The sequence below is a fragment of the Chiloscyllium punctatum genome, chromosome 49 (assembly GCF_047496795.1).
Source record: "Chiloscyllium punctatum isolate Juve2018m chromosome 49, sChiPun1.3, whole genome shotgun sequence".
Taxonomy (NCBI): Eukaryota; Metazoa; Chordata; class Chondrichthyes; order Orectolobiformes; family Hemiscylliidae; genus Chiloscyllium; species Chiloscyllium punctatum.
The window spans coordinates 18,241,744-18,260,253 of record NC_092787.1 but is presented as its reverse complement, the minus strand read 5'-3'; the positions used below and the strand labels follow the sequence as shown (position 1 = coordinate 18,260,253).

Genomic DNA, 18,510 nt, shown 5'->3' with positions numbered 1-18,510 from the left:
ATTTAAACCCTTAATACTATGACAGTCCCAGTCTTTGTTTGAAAAGTTAAAATCCCCTACCATAACCACCCTATTATTCTTACAGATAACTAAAATCTCCTTACAAATGTATTTCCCAATTTCCCTCTGACAATTGGGGGGTCTATAATACAATCCCAATAAGGTGATCATCCCTTTCTTGTTTCTCAGTTCCACCCAAATAATGTCCCTGGATATATTTCTGGGGTATATCCTCCCTCAGTATAGCTGTAATGCTATCCCTTATTAAAAACACCACTCCCCCTCCTCCCTTGCCTCACTTTCTGTCCTTCCTGTAGCATTTGTATCCTGAATATTAAGCTGCCAGTCCTGTCTATCCCTGAGCTATGATATCCCAGTCCCATGTTCCTAACCATGCCCTGAGTTCATCTGCCTTCCCTGTTAGGCCTCTTGCACTGAAATAAATACAGTTTAATTTATTAGTCCTACCTTGTTCTGCTTTGTCCCTGCATGCCCTGACTGTTTGACTCGCTTTTGTTCTCAACTGTACTAGTCTCTGATTGATCTCTTTCCCCACTATCTCCCTGGATCCCACACCCCTACCTTATTAGTTTAAATCCTCCCGAACAGCTCTCAACTCTCCCTGCCGGTATATTAGTCCCCTTCCAATTCAGGTGAAATCCGTCCTTCTTGAACAGGTCATTTCTACCGCAGAAGAGATTCCAATGATCCAAAAATGTGAATCCTTCTCCGATACACCAGTTCCTCACCAATGCATTCATCTGCTCTATCCTCCTATTCCTGCCTTTATTAGCTCGTAGCACCAGGAGTAATCCAGATATTACTACTCTCGAGGACTTCCTTTTTAAATTCCTGCCTAACTCGCTATGTCCTTCCTTCAGAATCTCATCCATTTCCCTTCCTATGTCGTTGGTTCCAATGTGTACAATGACCTCCTGCTGGGCCCTCTCCCCCTTGAGAACATCTGCACCCTCTCTGAGATATCCTTGCTCCTGGCACCAGGCAGGCAACACACCATTCTGACTTTTCGCTGCTGGCCACAGAAACATTTGTCTGTGCCTCTGACTAGAAAGTCCCCTAACACAATCGATTTCTTGGAACTTGACGTACCCCTGATTACATTAGCCAGTCTCAATACCAGAAACTTGGCTGTTTGTGCTATATTCCCCTGAGAATCCAATACCCTCCACATTGCTGGTTGATCAAGGAACCTGTTTCCTCACCAATTAAGGGCTCACCCACTTGAACGACCTAACATTAATTAGTTCCCTCCCTCAATCCTTACACTAAGCCCCTGCCTACCTTACACCCTACCACCATCTCGTGGACAAATGCTTATGACTCAACAACAAACATAGTCCTTGTTTCCTGTCTCCAGTGTGAAACTCTGATTTTTCCCTTGCTAACTCCATTACGCATCTTTCAATTGGAACATCCCAATCTCTCCCCTGTCACAAAACAGTTCACTTTGAATAGACTGAATGTGGAACGTTCCGAATCTGTACATTTCTATGAATTGCTATGTTAACCAGGCGAGCTGTCAGTAAGCTGCTCATTGACTATCAGCAGAGTCTTTTCAGCGAAGTTAGCTGATTTTTCCTACTTCAGTGAGAAGGTCATCGCAATGGATTTTTTCACCACTCAACTACAGAAAGGAGCTTCGAAGATTGCCTCTCCTGTGCATTGCCCTGTGGCATACATGTGTGTGGTAATGGACAAAGTGAGGACTGCAGATGCTGGAGATCAGAATCGAAAACTGTGGCAGCTGGAAAAGCACAGCACGTCAGACAGCATTTGAGGAGCAGGAGTATCGAGGTTTCCGGCTTCATCAGGAATGTGCGGTCTGAGAGAGATATATAGGAAGGTGGAGGTAGGGCTGGAGGAAGGTAGCTGGGAAGGGAATAGGTAGATGCAAGTAGGGTGTGATAGTGATAGGTCAGTGGGGAGGGTGTGAAGGAAGAGGGACAGGTAGGACAGTTCAAGAGGGTAGTGCCGAGTTGGAGGGTTCGATCTGGGACAAGGTGAGGAATGGAGAGGTGAGAAAATTGGTGAAATCGATGTTGATGCCACGTGGTTGGAGGACTCCAAGACAGAAGATGAGACGTTCTTCCTCCAGGCACGGGTGGCTTGGATTTGGCAGTGGAGGCATCCCAGGACTTGTATGTCTGCCACAGGACAGTGGGATTGTTTAGTTTATGTGTCTCAGAGATTTTCCCTGAAACATTCCATGAGTTGGTGTCCTGTCTCCTCAATCTAGAGGAGATCACATCGAGAACAGCAGACACAGTAGATGAGGTGTTTGGACATGCAGGAATATCTCTGCCGAATGTGGAAGGATCCTTTAAGGCCATGGATGGAGATGAGGGGGGATATGTGTGCGCAGATTTTACACCTCGCGCTGGCAAGGGAAGATGCTGGGGGTGGGGGGGGTGGGTTGGTGGGGGACGTGGACCTAACGAGGAAGTCGTTGAGAGAATCAGTGTCAAGCACGCCCATGACTTAGCTAACCTAGAACTTTTCTGTCTATCTCCCATAACCCTTGAATCATAGAAACAGAAAAATAGGAATCGGAGTGGGCCATTCAAGACTGGTATGGTCATGGTTGATCATCCAACTCAGTACCCTGTACCTGCTTTCTCCCTATAACCTTTGATCCAAAACCTTATGTGGTTGCAGCAAGAATCCCTGTTCCTGTATCCAAATCTTCTCACAATGAAGGCCAACACACAATTTTTCTTCTTCACTGCCTGCTGCACCTGCATGTTTACTTTCAGTGACTGGTATACAAGAACAAACTCTAATTGAGACAGTTTGCAATATCTGGACAATAATTTTTGAGCCAATCAAGATTTAAGGATACATCAAGTTACCAAAGTTCAGAATCAGTATCCCTCACTAATATTGACATTTTGGGCAAAAGCCCTTCCTGATGAAGGGCTTTGCCCGAAACATCGATATTTCTGCTCCTTGGATGCTGCCTGACCTACTGTGCTTTTCCAGCACCACTCTAATCTTGACTCTGATCTCCAGCATCTCACTTTTTGCCTACCCCTCCTCAATCATTAGTTTCTGTTAAAATTATCCTGCACTAATTGTGCCACAGAGCGATGAATTTGTGAATGAGAATCACCAATGAGAGCAGTTGAGCCTGAGATCCTCTCAAATTCTTCACAAGAAAAGCTGGATGAACATCTGGTGAGAAGAGAATTAATAGGTATAGGACCAGCTACAGATTGAGGGTGATTAAATACTCCATAAAGCACAATGGTTCCACTCCTGTTTGGGTGCGTCGAGTCAGCTGTGGCTGTGTGTATTAGAATGTTGCAGGTTCACATCTTTTTCCAGGATCTGAGTTCAACAATCAAGCCTGAGATTCTAGTGCAGTATTGAGGGAGTACTGCACTGTCAGGGGCGTTGTCAGGATAAGATTTGAAACTGGGACTCTATTAGTTTTCTCAGGTGGGTTTTAAATAGAAGGTGGTAGTATAGTGGTACCGTCAATAGACTAGTCATCCAGGGACTGAGGCCAATGCTCTGGGGATATGGGTTCAAATTCTCCCCATGGCAGCTGGTGAAGTTATAAATTCACTTAATTTTTAAAAAAAGTCTGGAATTAAAAGCAGTTTCAGAAACTACTCTTGACTGTTGAAAATTCATCTGGTTCACTCATGTCCTTTAACGAAGGAAACCTGATGTGGTCTGGTGACAGCAGGCCAACAGTGATATGGGTGACTCTGCAAATGGCCTAGTAAACTGCTCAGTTCAAGAGATGAGCAACAAATATTGCCATTGCCAGTGATTCCCACATCCCACGTCCTCTGTTTGAAGAACAAGAAACATGTGATCCCTGGTGTCCTGCCTAAAATGTATTCCTCAATCGACATCACAGAAACAGATGACCTATATTATCACATTATTGTTTGTTTGAGTTTGCCATTAGAAATTGGCTGCTTTCACTCCATTGGAGAAACTTAATTGACTGTAAAGCACAATTTGTGTCCTGTGATCCATAGATGCTATATGAATGCAAGTCTATCTTTCTTTTTAGTTTATGAGAAAACTGCAGACCAGAAATACATAGTGCGGAGTTGGGGTAATGGGTGAATACACTGCACATCATTTGATAACTTCTGCTTATTAGGGCAGGAGATTTGAGATCCAGATTGATCTGACCTTTGGAAACAGTCAACTTATTGGGCATAGTCTTTTGTCAGACTATATTTGCTCAGTTTTATTTGTATGAAGGATCCACAATTACTGAAGCTCACAATTTACAAATCTCAAACAATTTAAATAATACTTGGAAAAGATGCATTTGATGCACAGAAAGAGGTCATTCAGCCCAGAGTCGTACAGTAATACAGCATGGAAACAGACCCTTCAGTCCAACTCATCCATGCTGACCACACCTCCCAATCCGACTTAGTCCCATTTGCCAGCATTTGGCCCATATCCCTGTAAACCCTTCTTATTCACATACCCATCCAGATGCCTTCTAATTGTACCAGCCTTCACCACTTCCTCTGGTAGCTTGTTCAACACGCACTGTCCTCTGTGTGGAAAAAGTTACCCCTCAGGTCCTTTTTAAATCTTTCCCCCTTACCTTAAACCTATAGTTTTGTATTCCCCCATCCCAGAAAACAGACCTGGGGTATTAACCCTATCTATACACTCATGATTTTATAAACCTCAAAAAGGTCACCCTTCAGCCTCTGATGCTCCAGGGAAAGAACCCAGCCTATTCAGCCTCTCCCTATAGCTCAGACCCTCCAGTCCCAGCAACATCCTTGGAATTCTTTTCTGTACCCTCTCAAGTTTAACAACATTCCTCCTATAAAAAGGTGACCAGGATTGTAAGCAGTATTCCAAAAGTGGTCTCACCAATGTCCTGTACAACCACAGCATGACCTCCCAACTCCTATACTCAATGTTCTGACCAATGAAGGCAACAATGCCAAACACCTTCTTCATTTCTCCATCAGCGACTCCACCTTCAAGGAACTATGCACCTGCACCCCTAGGTCCCTTTGTTCAACAACACGCCCTAGGGCCCTACCATGAACTGTATAAGTGCACCCCTGGTTTGCCTTACCAAAATGCAACACCTCACATTTATCTAAATTAAATTCTATCTGGCACTCGTTGGCCCAGGGACCCATCTGCTCAAGGTCCTGTTGTACTGTGAGATAACCATCTCTGGTGTTCACTACACCTGTTACAAAGCTCGTCCTTTTTTTTCTGAATGCTGTTCCTTGGCTCAAGGAGACTCTGTCCTTGGTTTTTTCTCGAGGGGCAATACACCAGACCAGGCTCCACTCAGACTGGTTTGGTACAGAGATGAAAAAGATTTTAAGAGGCCTTTTGCTTATATGTAAACAGATGAGACTTCAGGCCAAAGTGGTCATGCTTTAGAAGTGACCTGTAGAATGAAAGGGGAGTGGTCAGCTTTCTAGTTGAGTAGTTTAGTTCACTCCAGAACTGGATGGGAGTTCAACAGTGAGCTATGTGGAAACTCTTCTGCCCTTCTAACTTCAATCTGTAAGTATCTGACCCTTTTTTGTACTGTGCTTTAAAGGGGGTTTGTTATTGGGACTGTTGCATATATTCGGAACAGAATACTTAAGTCTAGTTTGGATAGGTTGAGTTTTATTAGGGTTCGTTATTCTGTTCTTTGTGTTTCATTGTGTAATATTGTGAATAAATTTTTCATCTGTTTTAAATCTGGTAGTCAACCTCACCAACTTAATCCAGTTAATTTTCACTATACACTTATTGAAATAAATTGCAAAGTTATGGTCAGGGCTGCCTACTTAAGAATGTTTTGAGTGGTCTGGCCTAGTCCATAATAGACTAGGGGCTCTTCGCAGGATTTTAAACAGCGAGTGGTAGGTGCTAGTGTCTTTATTTCAGGTGAAAGTGAGGACTGCAGATGCTGGAGATCAGAGTTGAAAATGTGTTGCTGGAAAAGCACAACAGGTCAGGCAGCATCCAAGGAACAGGAGAATCAATGTTTCGGGCATGAGCCTGAAGAAGGGCTCATGCCCGAAACATCGATCCTCCTGTTCCTTGGATGCTGCCTGACCTGCTGTGCTTTTCCAGCAACACATTTTCAGCTCTTTATTTCAGGTGTTGGTTTGGTTGAGTAGACAAAGCTTAGGATAGTAATGGCTCTTTCAGTCACCACAAGTTTTCTGGAAGTGGATGTGGTGACTTTGGAAGGTTTGCAGAAGGTGAATAAGACCAAGCTGCAGGAATTAGCAGGCCAGCTGTGATTGGATCTGCCTGCTTCTGTGAGGAAAGGAGAGATAATTACATCAATAGCTCAGCATTTAAACTTGCTGGAGAAACCATCAGAATCTATAGAGATGGCAAGAATTCAATTGCAAATGAAGCAGCTTGAGTTAGAGACTAGAGATAAGGAAAGGGCAGCAGAAGTGAAACAATTTGAGTTACGATTAAAAGCAGAAGAGAGAGAAAATGAGAGCAGAGAAAGAAAAAGAGAGACCTTTTGAACTTCAAAAACTGACACTTAAAAAGGAAAGTCAGCTTTGAAGGCTGGAGATAAAGGCTGAGGGTAGGCTTAGTGAAGAACAGAGTGAGGATGAGCAAGCCCTTGGTAGTCAGAAGCCTAGTGAGAAACTGGTTAAGTATGTTCAAGCATTGCCTCAATTTGATGAGAAGGATGTGGAAGCCTTTTTCATCTCATTTGAAAAGGTGGCTAAACAAATGCAGTGACCAGTGCCAATGTGGGTTTTGTTGATCCAAACGAAACTTGTAGGTAGTTCTAGTAAGGTATTGGCATCACTATCAGAGGAGGTATCTGAGGAATATGAGGAAGTTAAAAAAAGCCATTTTAAGTGCATATGAGCTTGTATCAGAAGCCTATAGACAACATTTCAGAAATCTAAGGAAGGACCTTGGTCAAACCTATACTGAGTTTGAAAGGATCAAACAGAGTAATTTCAATAGACGGATAAGAGTTTGAAAAATCAAGCAAACCTATGATGCCCTTAGGGAGGTAATTATTTTGGAGGAATTCAAAAATTCACTGCCTGAAGTAGTGTAAATTCATGTGGAAGAGCAGAGAGTTAAAACAGCAAGGTCAGCAGCTGAAGTGGCTGATGATTATGAGCTCGTCCATAAAACTCAGCTTGGCTTCCAGAAACAATTTCAGTCCATGAGGGATCAAAATTGGGCCAAAGAGAAATCCTCATGTGGAAAGGGAAAGGTGGATGTCAGTGAAGATCATAAGGATAATTTACCACAGTGTAAAAAGGAAACCCTTGAAGGGGACAAAGAAGTCAAAAAGTTCTGGTGTTTTCATTGTAATAAAGTGGGCCACACAAAATCAATGTTGGTGGGTTAGGAGAAAGTCAAATGTAGGAAAACCAGACAAGCCTGGAAGTTTTGTTGGACTCGTAACAAAAAGCACAAGGGAAGTTAGACAACTGCCTCAGTGAGTACAAGATGATCAGAGGTTGATTAAGGAGGAAGAGCCAGATCTGCTTAAAAAAACATACATTCAAGGGTAAAGTTTATTCACATAGGCCAGGAGCAGTAGGTAAGGAGGTTACAATATTAACGGACACAAGATCCTCTCAGTCTGTAATGCTGAAGGGTGAGGAGATATGTACTCCTGAGGGACTATTGCCAGAAAATGTGCTGATAACAGGAATTCATAGTGAGACAAAAAAGTGCTTAATTATGTAAAGTGAGGCAAGAGAATCTAGAGAAGAGTGGAGAATTTGTGGTAGGAGTACTGGACAAACTCTCAGCTCCAGGAATACAACTTGTCCTTGCAAATGATATAGCTGATTCACTGGTAGGAGTGCTGCCTACTCTAGTTGAAAAGCCAGTGGAGACACAGGCAACTGAAGACATGAAGGATATTTATCCAGGAATTTTCCCGGATTGTATAGTCACAAGACCACAGAGGCACAAGCTGATGCAGGAGAGATCAAAAGGCACAAATAAGGAAGCTGACATAGTGTTATCCATGACCTTTTTTGATCAGACAAGTGGAACAGAAAAGGAGCAAATAGGTAAACATGCAAGTATCTTTAGCCCTGCTAAGCTGATTGAATTACAGCAGAAAGATGGAATTAAAACAGTTATACCAAAAGGCATTTACAGAGGAGAGTGAATGCATCTCTGTGTGTTATTACTTAACAAATGATGTCTTAATGAGGAAATAAAGACCATCACGCATTCAAGCAGATGAGAAATGGACAGAGATTCATCAAATTGTTTTGACAGTAGGGTATAGAAAGGAGGTGCTGCGAGTGGCTCATGAGCTACCACTTTGCATCATTTAGGGGTGAGGAAAACACAGACTAAAATACAAAGACGTTTTTACTGGCCCAGACTACACAAAGATGTCATTGAATTTTGCCAGATGTGTCAAGCATGTCACTAATTGGAAAACCACTCGCAGTAATAAAACCTGCACCTTTAATACCTATTCCAGCATTTGATTAACCTTTTACAAGAGTCTTGATTGATTGCGTAGGTCCCCTACCTCAAACAGAAAGTGGGAATAAGTATTTATTAACAATAATGGATGTGTTGACTAGATTTCTAGAGGCAATCCCGTTATGCAACATCACAGCTAAAAGGGTTGTCGAAGAATTACTTAAATATTTTACTAAATACAGACTGCCAATATAGGTCCAGTCAGATCAAGGATCAAACTTCACATCCAAACTATTCTAGGAAGTTATGGATAGCTTGGGAATAAAGCAATTCAAATCTACTGCGTACCATCCAGAATCACAGGGAGCACTAGAGAGATGGTATCAAACAATGGAGACCATGTTAAGGGCTTATGGTCAGGATTATCCAGATAATTGGGATAAGGAAGTTCCATTTGTACTTTTTGCGATCAGAGATGCACTGAACGAATCAACCATATTCAGTCTATTTGAATTAATTTTTGGGCATGAAGTAAGAAAACGGTTAAAATTAATTGAACAGAAATTCATAAGTCAGAATTCAGAGACCACCTATTTGGAATATGTGTCAAATTTTAGAGAACGATTAAATAGAGCTGGAAGTTGGCTACACAGCATTTAAAAGTATCACAGCATACAATGAAAAAGGAAGCAGATAATAAATCATAAATTCACAATTTTACAATTGGGGTAAGGTTTTGTTGTTACTTCAGTAACAGATGAGCCTTTAAAAGCAAGATTTAGTGGACCTTATCAAATTGAGAAGAAATTGAGTGAGGTGAACTACTTAATGAGGGAGGAAGAAATCTCACCGAGTGTATCATGTGAAAATGCTCAAAAGGTATTTTGATAGGGCGGGAAAGCAAGAGGGGAAGGTGTTACTGATTACAGCACAGAAGGAAGAACCAAACTCAGGGGATTCTGAATTGGACTTTCCTCAAATCAAACTGGCCAATGAGGAAATTGTCAAAAATTGGGATAAATTATTGAGTTACCTTCCATAAGAAAATCAAAATGACCTGAAAAAGAGTTATTACTATCACACAGGGAGATATGTAGAAATAAACTGAGAAGTACTAACCTAATTATGCATGATGTAGAGATAGGAAATGCTGTTCCGATTAAACAACATCCTTAAAGGCATGACCCTCCAAAATTGGTACAGGTTCAGAAGGAGATAGAACACATGCTCCACGATGGCATAATCGAAGTGAGTTATAGTGACTGGAGCTCACCCATAGTCATGGTGTCAAAGCCAGATGATACCCAACAGTTATGTGTGGACTATCGTAAAGTCAACTTCATTACAAAGACTGATGCATATCCAGTTCCATGGTTGGAGGACTGTGTCAAAAAAGTGGGACAAGCAACCTACATTTCTAAGTTGGACTTGCTCAGAGGCTACTGGCAAGTACCTCTGTCAGAGAGAGCAAAGGCAATATCGGCTTTCATAACGCCAAATGGACTATATCAGTTCAAGGCGAAAGTGAGGACTGCAGATGCTTGCGATCGGAGTCAAGATTAGAGTGGTGCTGGAAAAGCATAGCAGGTCAGGCAGCAGCCGAGAAGCTGGAAAAGCGACGTTTCGGGCAAAAGCCCTTCATCGGGACCTCATTGCTGATGAAGGGCTTTTGCCCGCAATTTCGATTTTCCTGCTCCTCGGATGCTGCTTGACCTGCTGTGCTTTTCCAGCACCACTCTAATCTTGACTATATCAGTTCAAGGTCATGCCATTTGGTATGAAAAACACTCCAGGCACACTTCAGAGACTGACTAATAAGGTCATTGCTGTGTTACCCAATTGTGTTGTTTACATTGATGAACTGGTGATTTTTAGTCACTCATGGAAGGAACATTTACAGTATTTATCGGACTTGTTCGTTCGACTTTGGAAGGCAGGCTTGGTGGTAAACTTAGCTAAAAGTGAACTTGCCAAGTCACCCACCTGGGCCATGTTACTGGACATGGACAAATGGCTCCACGGGATGTGAAAACAAAAGTAATTGGGGAATTTCCCACACCATCAATGAAAAAAGTAGTACTATGGTTCCTGGGTTTGAGTGGATTTTACTGGAAGATTGTGCCGAACTAGAGCAGTGTGGCTGCTCCACTCACCAAATTGTTAAAAAAAGGGCAAGAAATTTCAGTGGACAGTGGATTGTCAAAAGGCATTTGACAGCCTTGGACACTGTGTTAACCACTGCCCCAGTATTAACCAGACCGGAATGCTCGAAGTCTTTCAAGGTGGCTATCGATGCCAGTGATGTGGGTGTCGGTGCGATGCTCCTGCAGGAGGATGACGAGGGAATAGAAAGACCCATCGGGAGTTTTGAACATGCATCAACATAAATATTCAACGGTGGAGAAAGAGACTTTAGCTTGGTGTTGGCATTGCAACATTTCAGTGTTGATATTACCAGCAAAGCATCTAAGACAATCGTACACACTGATCATAACCTATTGACATTTGTGGAAGTAGTTAAGGATAAAAATGCCAGACTATTTAGATGAAGATTGTTATTGCAGCCATTAAATTTGGCAATTCAGCATGTGGCAGGACACGAATACATGATTGCCAATGTGCTATCGAGACTCGAATGAGATATGGGGGCATTTGGTGGAGGGTGTGCCATGGCCTGAATTCACATGTGGTTGTGCATGTTTGCATGTTAATACTTAATATTGTGTACATGTGCATTTTAACTACTAACCAGTTTGTTTTTGAAGGGTTTTAAAAATGAAGCCCTTTTGGTGTCGATGGTTCATTATCTTTAAGGGGGGAGGTGTCACAAAACTAGTCCTTTTACTTCGAAAAGCTGTTCCTTGGCCCAAGGAGACTTTGTCCTTGATTTTTTTCCAGAGGGGTAATCAACCAGGCCGGGCTCCGATTAGACTGGTTTGGTACAGAGCTGAAAAGGATTTTGAGAGGCCTTTTGTTTATATGTCAACAGATGAGCGTTCAGGCCAAAGTGGTCATGTTTTAGAAGTAGAATAAAAGGGGAGTGGTCAGCTCTTTAGCTCTTTAGCTGAGCAGTTTAGTTCAGTTCAGAACTGGTTGGGAGTTCAACAGTGAGCTATGTGGAAACTCTTCGGCCCTTCTAATTTCAACCTGTCAGCATCTGATCCTTTTTTATACTGTGTTTTACAGGGGGTTTGCCTATTGGTACTGTTGTGTATATTCAGAACAGCGTACTTAACACTAGTTTGGATTGACTGAGTTCTGTAGGGGTTCTTTATTCTGTTCTTTGTGTTTCATTGTGTAATTTTGTGAATAAACTTTTCATCTGTTTTAAACCTGGTAGTCAACCTTATTAACTTAATCCAGGTAATTTCACCATACACTTCCAAAACACATTGCAAAATTATGGTTAGGGCTGCCTGCTTAAGAATGTTTTGTGTGGTCTGGCCTAGTCCATTACATACCACATAATTTCGTGTCATCTGCAAACTTACTAACCATCCCTCCTATATTCACAACCAAATCATTTGTATAAATGATGAAAAGCAGTGGACTCAGCACCAATCCTTGTGACACACCACTGGTCACAGGCCTCCAGACCAAAAGCAAACCTGCACCTGCACCCTCTGTCTCCAACCTTCCAAGTTAAAAATCATACAACACCAGGTTAAAGTCAATTTTGTATCCAATTGATTTGCTCCCCGGATCCCAAGTGATCTAACCTTGCTCACCAGTCTACCACGTGGAACCTCATCAAACATCTTGCTGAAGTCCATATAGACAACGCTGTGCCTTCATCAACCTTCTTTGTCACCTCTTCAATCAAGTTAGTGAGACACAATTTCCCAAGCACAAAGCCATAGTGACTATCCCTAATCAGTCCTTGCCTTTCCAAATGCATGTAAATCCTATCCCTCAGAATCCCCTCCAACAACTTGCCACCACTGATGTAAGGCGCACAAGTCATTGGTTCCCTGGCATTTTCTTATTGCCTTTCTTAAATAATGGCACCACATTAGCCAACCTCCAGTCTTCTGGCACCTCATCTATGTCTGTTAATTATACAAATATCTCAGCAACGGGCCCAGTTATCTCTTTGCTAGTTTCCCACAAAGTTCTGGGCAATATCTGATCAGGTCCTGGAAATTTATCTACCTTTATGCATCTTAAGACCTCCAGTATCTATTTTGTAATTTAAATTCTTTTCAAGACCTCACTATTTATTTCACCAAGTTCTCTAGGTTCCACGTCCTTCTCCACAGTGAACACTGATACAAATATTTGTTTAGTATCTTAACCATCTCTTGTGGTTCCACACATAAGGGGCCACATTGATCTTTAAGCAGCCCTTTTCTCTCCCTAGTTACTCTTTTGCATTGATAGAATCTCTTTGGATTCTCCTGAACTCTATTTCCCAAAGGTATCTCATGTCCCCTTTTTGTCCTCCTGATTTCCCTCTTAAGTATACTCTTACTGCCTTCCTAGCTGTCCATACCTGATACATGCTCTTTTTCTTGACAAGAACATCAGTTTCTTTGGTTATCCAGCATTCCTTACACTTACCAACTTGTCCGACACATTGACAGGAACATACTGTCTTTGAACTCAAATTATTTCAGTTTTAAAGGCCTCCCACTTTCCAAAAATCCCTCTGCCTGTGAATAGCCTCCCTCAATCAACATTTGAAAGTTTCTGTCTAATACCATCAATTGTATCTGTGCCAGCTGAATAAACCAGCCACCCATTCTAACTTTCCCACTTTCAGCACTTGGTCTGTAGCCTTACAGGTTACAATGCTTCAGGTCCTGATCCAGATTCCTTTTTAAGGAACTGAGGATTTCCACCTCAACCACCAAACTGGGCAGTGTATTCCAGCTCCCATACAGCTGCTCCAAGATTTGTCCACATCAATCGGAGTAATTGTCATGACAGTGCACCGACTTCTTGGTTTGGAAGTAACTCCTGTACACAGGCCTCAGAGTTCACATACTGAAAAGAAATTTAGAGGGAACACTGCTTTTTGGGTGAAAAACCTTTTACACGTGTCCGTCTAACCCCTTTACCAATCACTTTGATCGAACTGACAACTTAAAGGCAGAAATGAAAAACAGTTGAAGTGAAATTTTACACCAGAACCACAAGCTTCAGCAGCCTAGACCTACCTTTTATCAGGTGCTGATTCAATTTAACCTTTAGTGACAATGATTATCAGAGCACAATGATAAGGGAACAAATTAACCAAGGGGGTTTAACCATCAAATTTCAAATGATTAAAGAACAATTTTCTTGTCATATGTGAGACAAATTGTACTAAATAAAGCCTAGAATACAGACCAGATATGAACTCTGATGAACATACCTGTCATCGATTAGCTCACTCTTGCTATCGCTTGCCCCATCTTCAGGTGAAAGTGTTTTGGTCTGGCCATTGGCGTTTTCTGGTGCACTCAACCCTCTTTGGGTCTCCATGACTTGTGATTCAACTGGTATCGACCTGTCACTTTTATTCTGAAGTGTGTCTGATTTGGCCGAGGGTTTGGCAGAATTTGACATTGCTGCATTGGAATCAGAGATCACAGGCTGTGAACAACTGGGACTCAGACATCCCTGAGCTGGTGTGGCCTCTTCACCTGACTCAGACGGTGCGGGTCCCTTCCCTGATGGCTCACCTTGGTCACTGTTTGGCACTGGTGGCAGTGGTCCCAGTCTGCCCCGCCCTCCAGCCTGTGCATCTGAAATACTGGGACTTTTGACTGGTTTCTGCACCCTGTTGGAGTTTCGGCGTGGCATTGTGCCAATGCAGGTGTACATTTCACTTGAATGGGCATAGCTGGGGTTCCGTGGTATAGTTTCCAAATCATCTACCGTTTCCTGTCCTATCTCCTGATGAATCTGGAGGCCCAAGTGGTTCCCTTCCAATTGCTTCTTCTTCTCATCAAGGGCACTGCTTGAAGATCGTCGTAGTGACAGATTCCGTGGGATGTTGGTTAAACTGCCAAAGCCTTTAAACTTAAAGAACTCTGAAACAAAAGCAACAAATGGTTTGTAATTTTAAAAAAATTGTAAAAGAATACCACTGAGCCTATTAATTTTCTTCCTTCCACCAACTATACCCTAGCCAATATTCAATTAACAATTAACTGGATAATCTGATCATTTAGGAATACATTACTGCAAATGCTGAAGTCTGTGCTGAAAACAACCAAATGGTGGAGATCACAGCAGGTCACACAGCATCCATGGAGAGACTACAAGCTGACGTTTCAAGTCTAGATGACTCTTCAACAAAGTTGTTCAGCTCTGATGAAGAGTCACCTATTCTCGAAATATTGCTGAATGACCCACTATAATCTTCAGCATTGGTTGTTTTCAGTAATCTGATCATTTGTGTAATTGCTGTGTGCGAATTAGCTGCTGCTGTTATTATATTACAATAGTAACTACATAGAACATAGAACATAGAACATAGAAGAATACAACGCAGTACAGGCCCTTTGGCCCTCGATGTTGCACCGATCCAAGCCCACCTAACCTACACTGGCCCACTATCCTCCATATGCCTATCCAATGCCCGCTTAAATGCCCATAAAGAGGGAGAGTCCACCACTGCTACTGGCAGGGCATTCCATGAAGTCACGACTCGCTGATTAAAGAACCTACCCCTAACATCTGTCCTATACCTACCACTCCTTAATTTAAAGCTATGCCCCCTTATAATAGCTGACTCCATATGCGGAAAAAGGTTCTCATGGTCAAACCTATCTAAACCCCTAATCATCTTGTACACCTCTATCAAGTCACCCCTAAACCTTCTTTTCTCCAATGAAAACAACCCCAAGTGCCTCAGCCTTTCCTCATACGATCTTCCTACCATACCAGGCAACATCCTGGTAAACCTCCTCTGCACCCGTTCCAGTGCCTCCACATCCTTCCTATAGTATGGCGACCAAAACTGCACACAATACTCCAGATGCAGCCGCACCAGAGTCTTATTCAACTGCAACATGACCTCAGGACTCCGGAACTCAATTCCTCTACCAATAAAAGCCAGTACGCCATATGCCTTCTTCACCACACTATTTACCTGGGTGGCAACTTTCAAAGATCTGTGTACATGGACACCAAGATCCCTCTGCTCATCCACACTACCAAGTATCCGACCATTAGCCCAGTACCCTATCTTTTTGTTACTCTTACCAAAGTGAATCACCTCACATTTAGCTACATTGAACTCCATTTGCCACCTTTCTGGCCAGCTCTGCAGCTTATCTATATCCCACTGTAACCTGCCACATCCTTCCTCACTGTCAACAACTCCTCCAACTTTTGTATCATCCTCAAACTTGCTCACCCAACCTTCTAACCTCTCCTCCAGGTCATTTATAAAAATGACAAACAGCAATGGTCCCAAAACAGATCCTTGCGGAACACCGCTAGTAACGGCACTCCAAGATGAACCTTTACCATCAACTACTACCCTCTGTCTTCTTCCAGCCAGCCAATTCCTAATCCAAACCTCCAACTCACCCTCAATGCCATACCTCTGTATTTTTTGCAGTAGCCTACCATGGGGAACCTTATCAAACTCCTTACTAAAATCCATATACACTACATCTACCGCTTTCCCCTCGTCCACCTCCTTAGTCACCTTCTCAAAGAATTCAATAAGGTTTGTGAGGCATGACCTGCCCTTCACAAAACCATGCTGACTATCCTTGATCACATTATTCCTATCCAGATGTTCATAAATCCTATCCCTTACAATTCTCTCTAAGACTTTGCCCACAACAGAAGTGAGACTCACCGGCCTATAGTTACTAGGGTTATCCCTACTCCCCTTCTTGAACAAGGGAACCACATTTGCTACATTTCAAAATCAACCATAAAATATTGTGGGGCAGCCAAAGGCTGTAAAATAAGCTATATTATTATAAGTTATTTATTTACTCCTTTTTAACATCATGAACCATGTACTGCATGTTTAACTCAATGAATGTTTGGTTTTAAACACATAGAGTGGTTAGAATATGGCTTTCAGTATCACATGAATGAAATGAGTTTGAGTTTGATTTATGGTTATCACATATATCAAGATACAGTGAAAAGTTTTGATTTGCGTACTATACAGGCAGAACATATAATACAATAAAACTAGGTATGTATATAAGAGAGAAAGGGATAGCACAGTATGTTAATGGGATAAAGTGTAAGTGTAATGACAAGAGGTTTGTGTGTATCATAAACACTGTTATGTAGTAGTTAGACTGAATGGGAGTTTTCTGTCTATAACTTGTATGTAATTCTATGTGATATAAATACTTTGTAATCTTCAAGGATGTTCACCCAAATCTCTATAATATTCAAAATTCTAAATCGAAAATATTGGGAATATTCAACTGGCAACATCTGTGGACAAAGAAACAGGATTAATGTTACGACAAGAAAGATCACAACCTAAAATGTTAACTCTGTTTTTCTTTCCACTGGTTTATTCGGACCTGCTGAGTCTTCTCAGCATTTTATGTTCTGATTTCAGATTATTATGATACTCAGTGTTTTGCTTTTATTTTAGTGATCAACCAGTCTTAAACTTTGCTCTGCTGCCCTTTTTAGCCAACATTCATCAAACCCAACTCCAGAAGCTAGAGGAACCACCATAACTATGAAGTGATTCATCAACCAAGTCTGTACATGTCCCTGGAGACACTTAACTTTGTTTCCAATCAAATCCCCATCAAAAGAAAGATTTAGTCTTAAATGCTTTTGTTAAAAGTCTGCCAGATTTGCTGTTCAATCAGAGAAATGAGAAGGGACTTGTATTTCTTTCAGTCTCTAATCTTAGTCGAGGCTTGTGTCTCTTTAACCTTTGATTAAAGGTTAACTGCATTCAGACTAAATTAGGATTGAGGAGTAAGAACCATGACTTCACCAGCTCAAGGCAATGGGCTGAAGTTTGAAGGCTGATGCCTTCATCTACTGATATTGCATACAGTTGATATTTTATAGGGATGGTCATATTTTTTCTCTGCAAACAAGAAAAACTCTCTTCAAACCTTTCCAGGTAAGCCCTGTTCCTCTAATGCATGAGGTACACTTAAATGTTTGAAAGCTATTTCTCAATTTCTGTTTAATGCACCACAACATGTTCACTGGTGACATATCTGTGGAAATTCCCTGTAGCAATATGGACAAAACGTCTGACTCCTATTGTGTGAGACCGCAATTCCCTGTAAACAGAACATCAGAAAGATTTGCATTCTAGAAGCTCCATTCTCTACCTCAGGATGGTCTCAAAGCATTTTACAGCCAATTAGGATTGTTTAACATGTAGTCGTAACAGCAGAAAAAATTATGTGGAGGAGCCGGTGTCAGACTGGGGTGGATGAAGTGAAAAATCACACAACGCCAGGTTATAGTCCAACAGATTTATTTGGAACCACTAGCTTTCGGAGCCTTGCTCCTTCATAAGGTGGTCATAGAGTCATAAGAGATGTACAGCACGGAAGCAGACCCTTCGGTCCAAAATGTTGTGATTTTTAACAAAAAAAATGGAGTAAGCTGTGTGGTAAAAGATAAACATGGACTATCATCTCAAGGGATTATTGTTTTTCGGAACTCTGTGTGATTAGGTTCAATATTCCTGAACCTAAGCACCCCGACTAGTATGGGAGGCAAATACATCATAAGAAACCATTTCCATATTTGGTGTAGAGTAGCTGAGTCTTAATGCTCCTGGAGAAGTAAACATTAGGAGTGAATTCACCATAGCAATGCAATGAACTTGAACTCAACAAAAATCTGGCAACTGTGGGCCAGCAGCAGAGAAGTAACCATGAAAGGTTCTGGTCTGTTGTAAAAACCATGAGGTGGAGATGCCAGAGTTAGATTGTTGTGGGCAAGGTCAAAACTCAAATGACACCAGGTTATTGAGGCAGTGAGGTCTGCAGATGCTGGAGATCAGGGTTGAATGTGTGATGCTGGAAAAGCACAGCAGGTCAGGCATCCGAGGAGCAGGAGAATCGACGTTTTGGGTCAGAGCCCTTTATCAGGAATGATGAGGGGCTACGGCACGAAACGTCAATTTTCCTGCTCCTTGGATGC

At 42.0% G+C, this 18,510-nt stretch overlaps 1 protein-coding gene across 5 annotated transcripts in view; it reads right to left on the bottom strand.

Annotated features, from left to right (window-relative positions):
* The window catches only part of LOC140469301 (SH2 domain-containing protein 3C-like), a 185,110-nt gene that overhangs the window by 110,773 nt on the left and 55,827 nt on the right, over positions 1–18,510 (bottom strand). For all 5 annotated transcript variants that reach the window (XM_072565665.1, XM_072565667.1, XM_072565666.1 and 2 more), the window contains one exon: positions 13,769–14,429. In XM_072565665.1, coding sequence (XP_072421766.1) covers positions 13,769–14,429 — 661 coding nt within the window. The remainder of the gene's footprint in view (positions 1–13,768; positions 14,430–18,510) is intronic.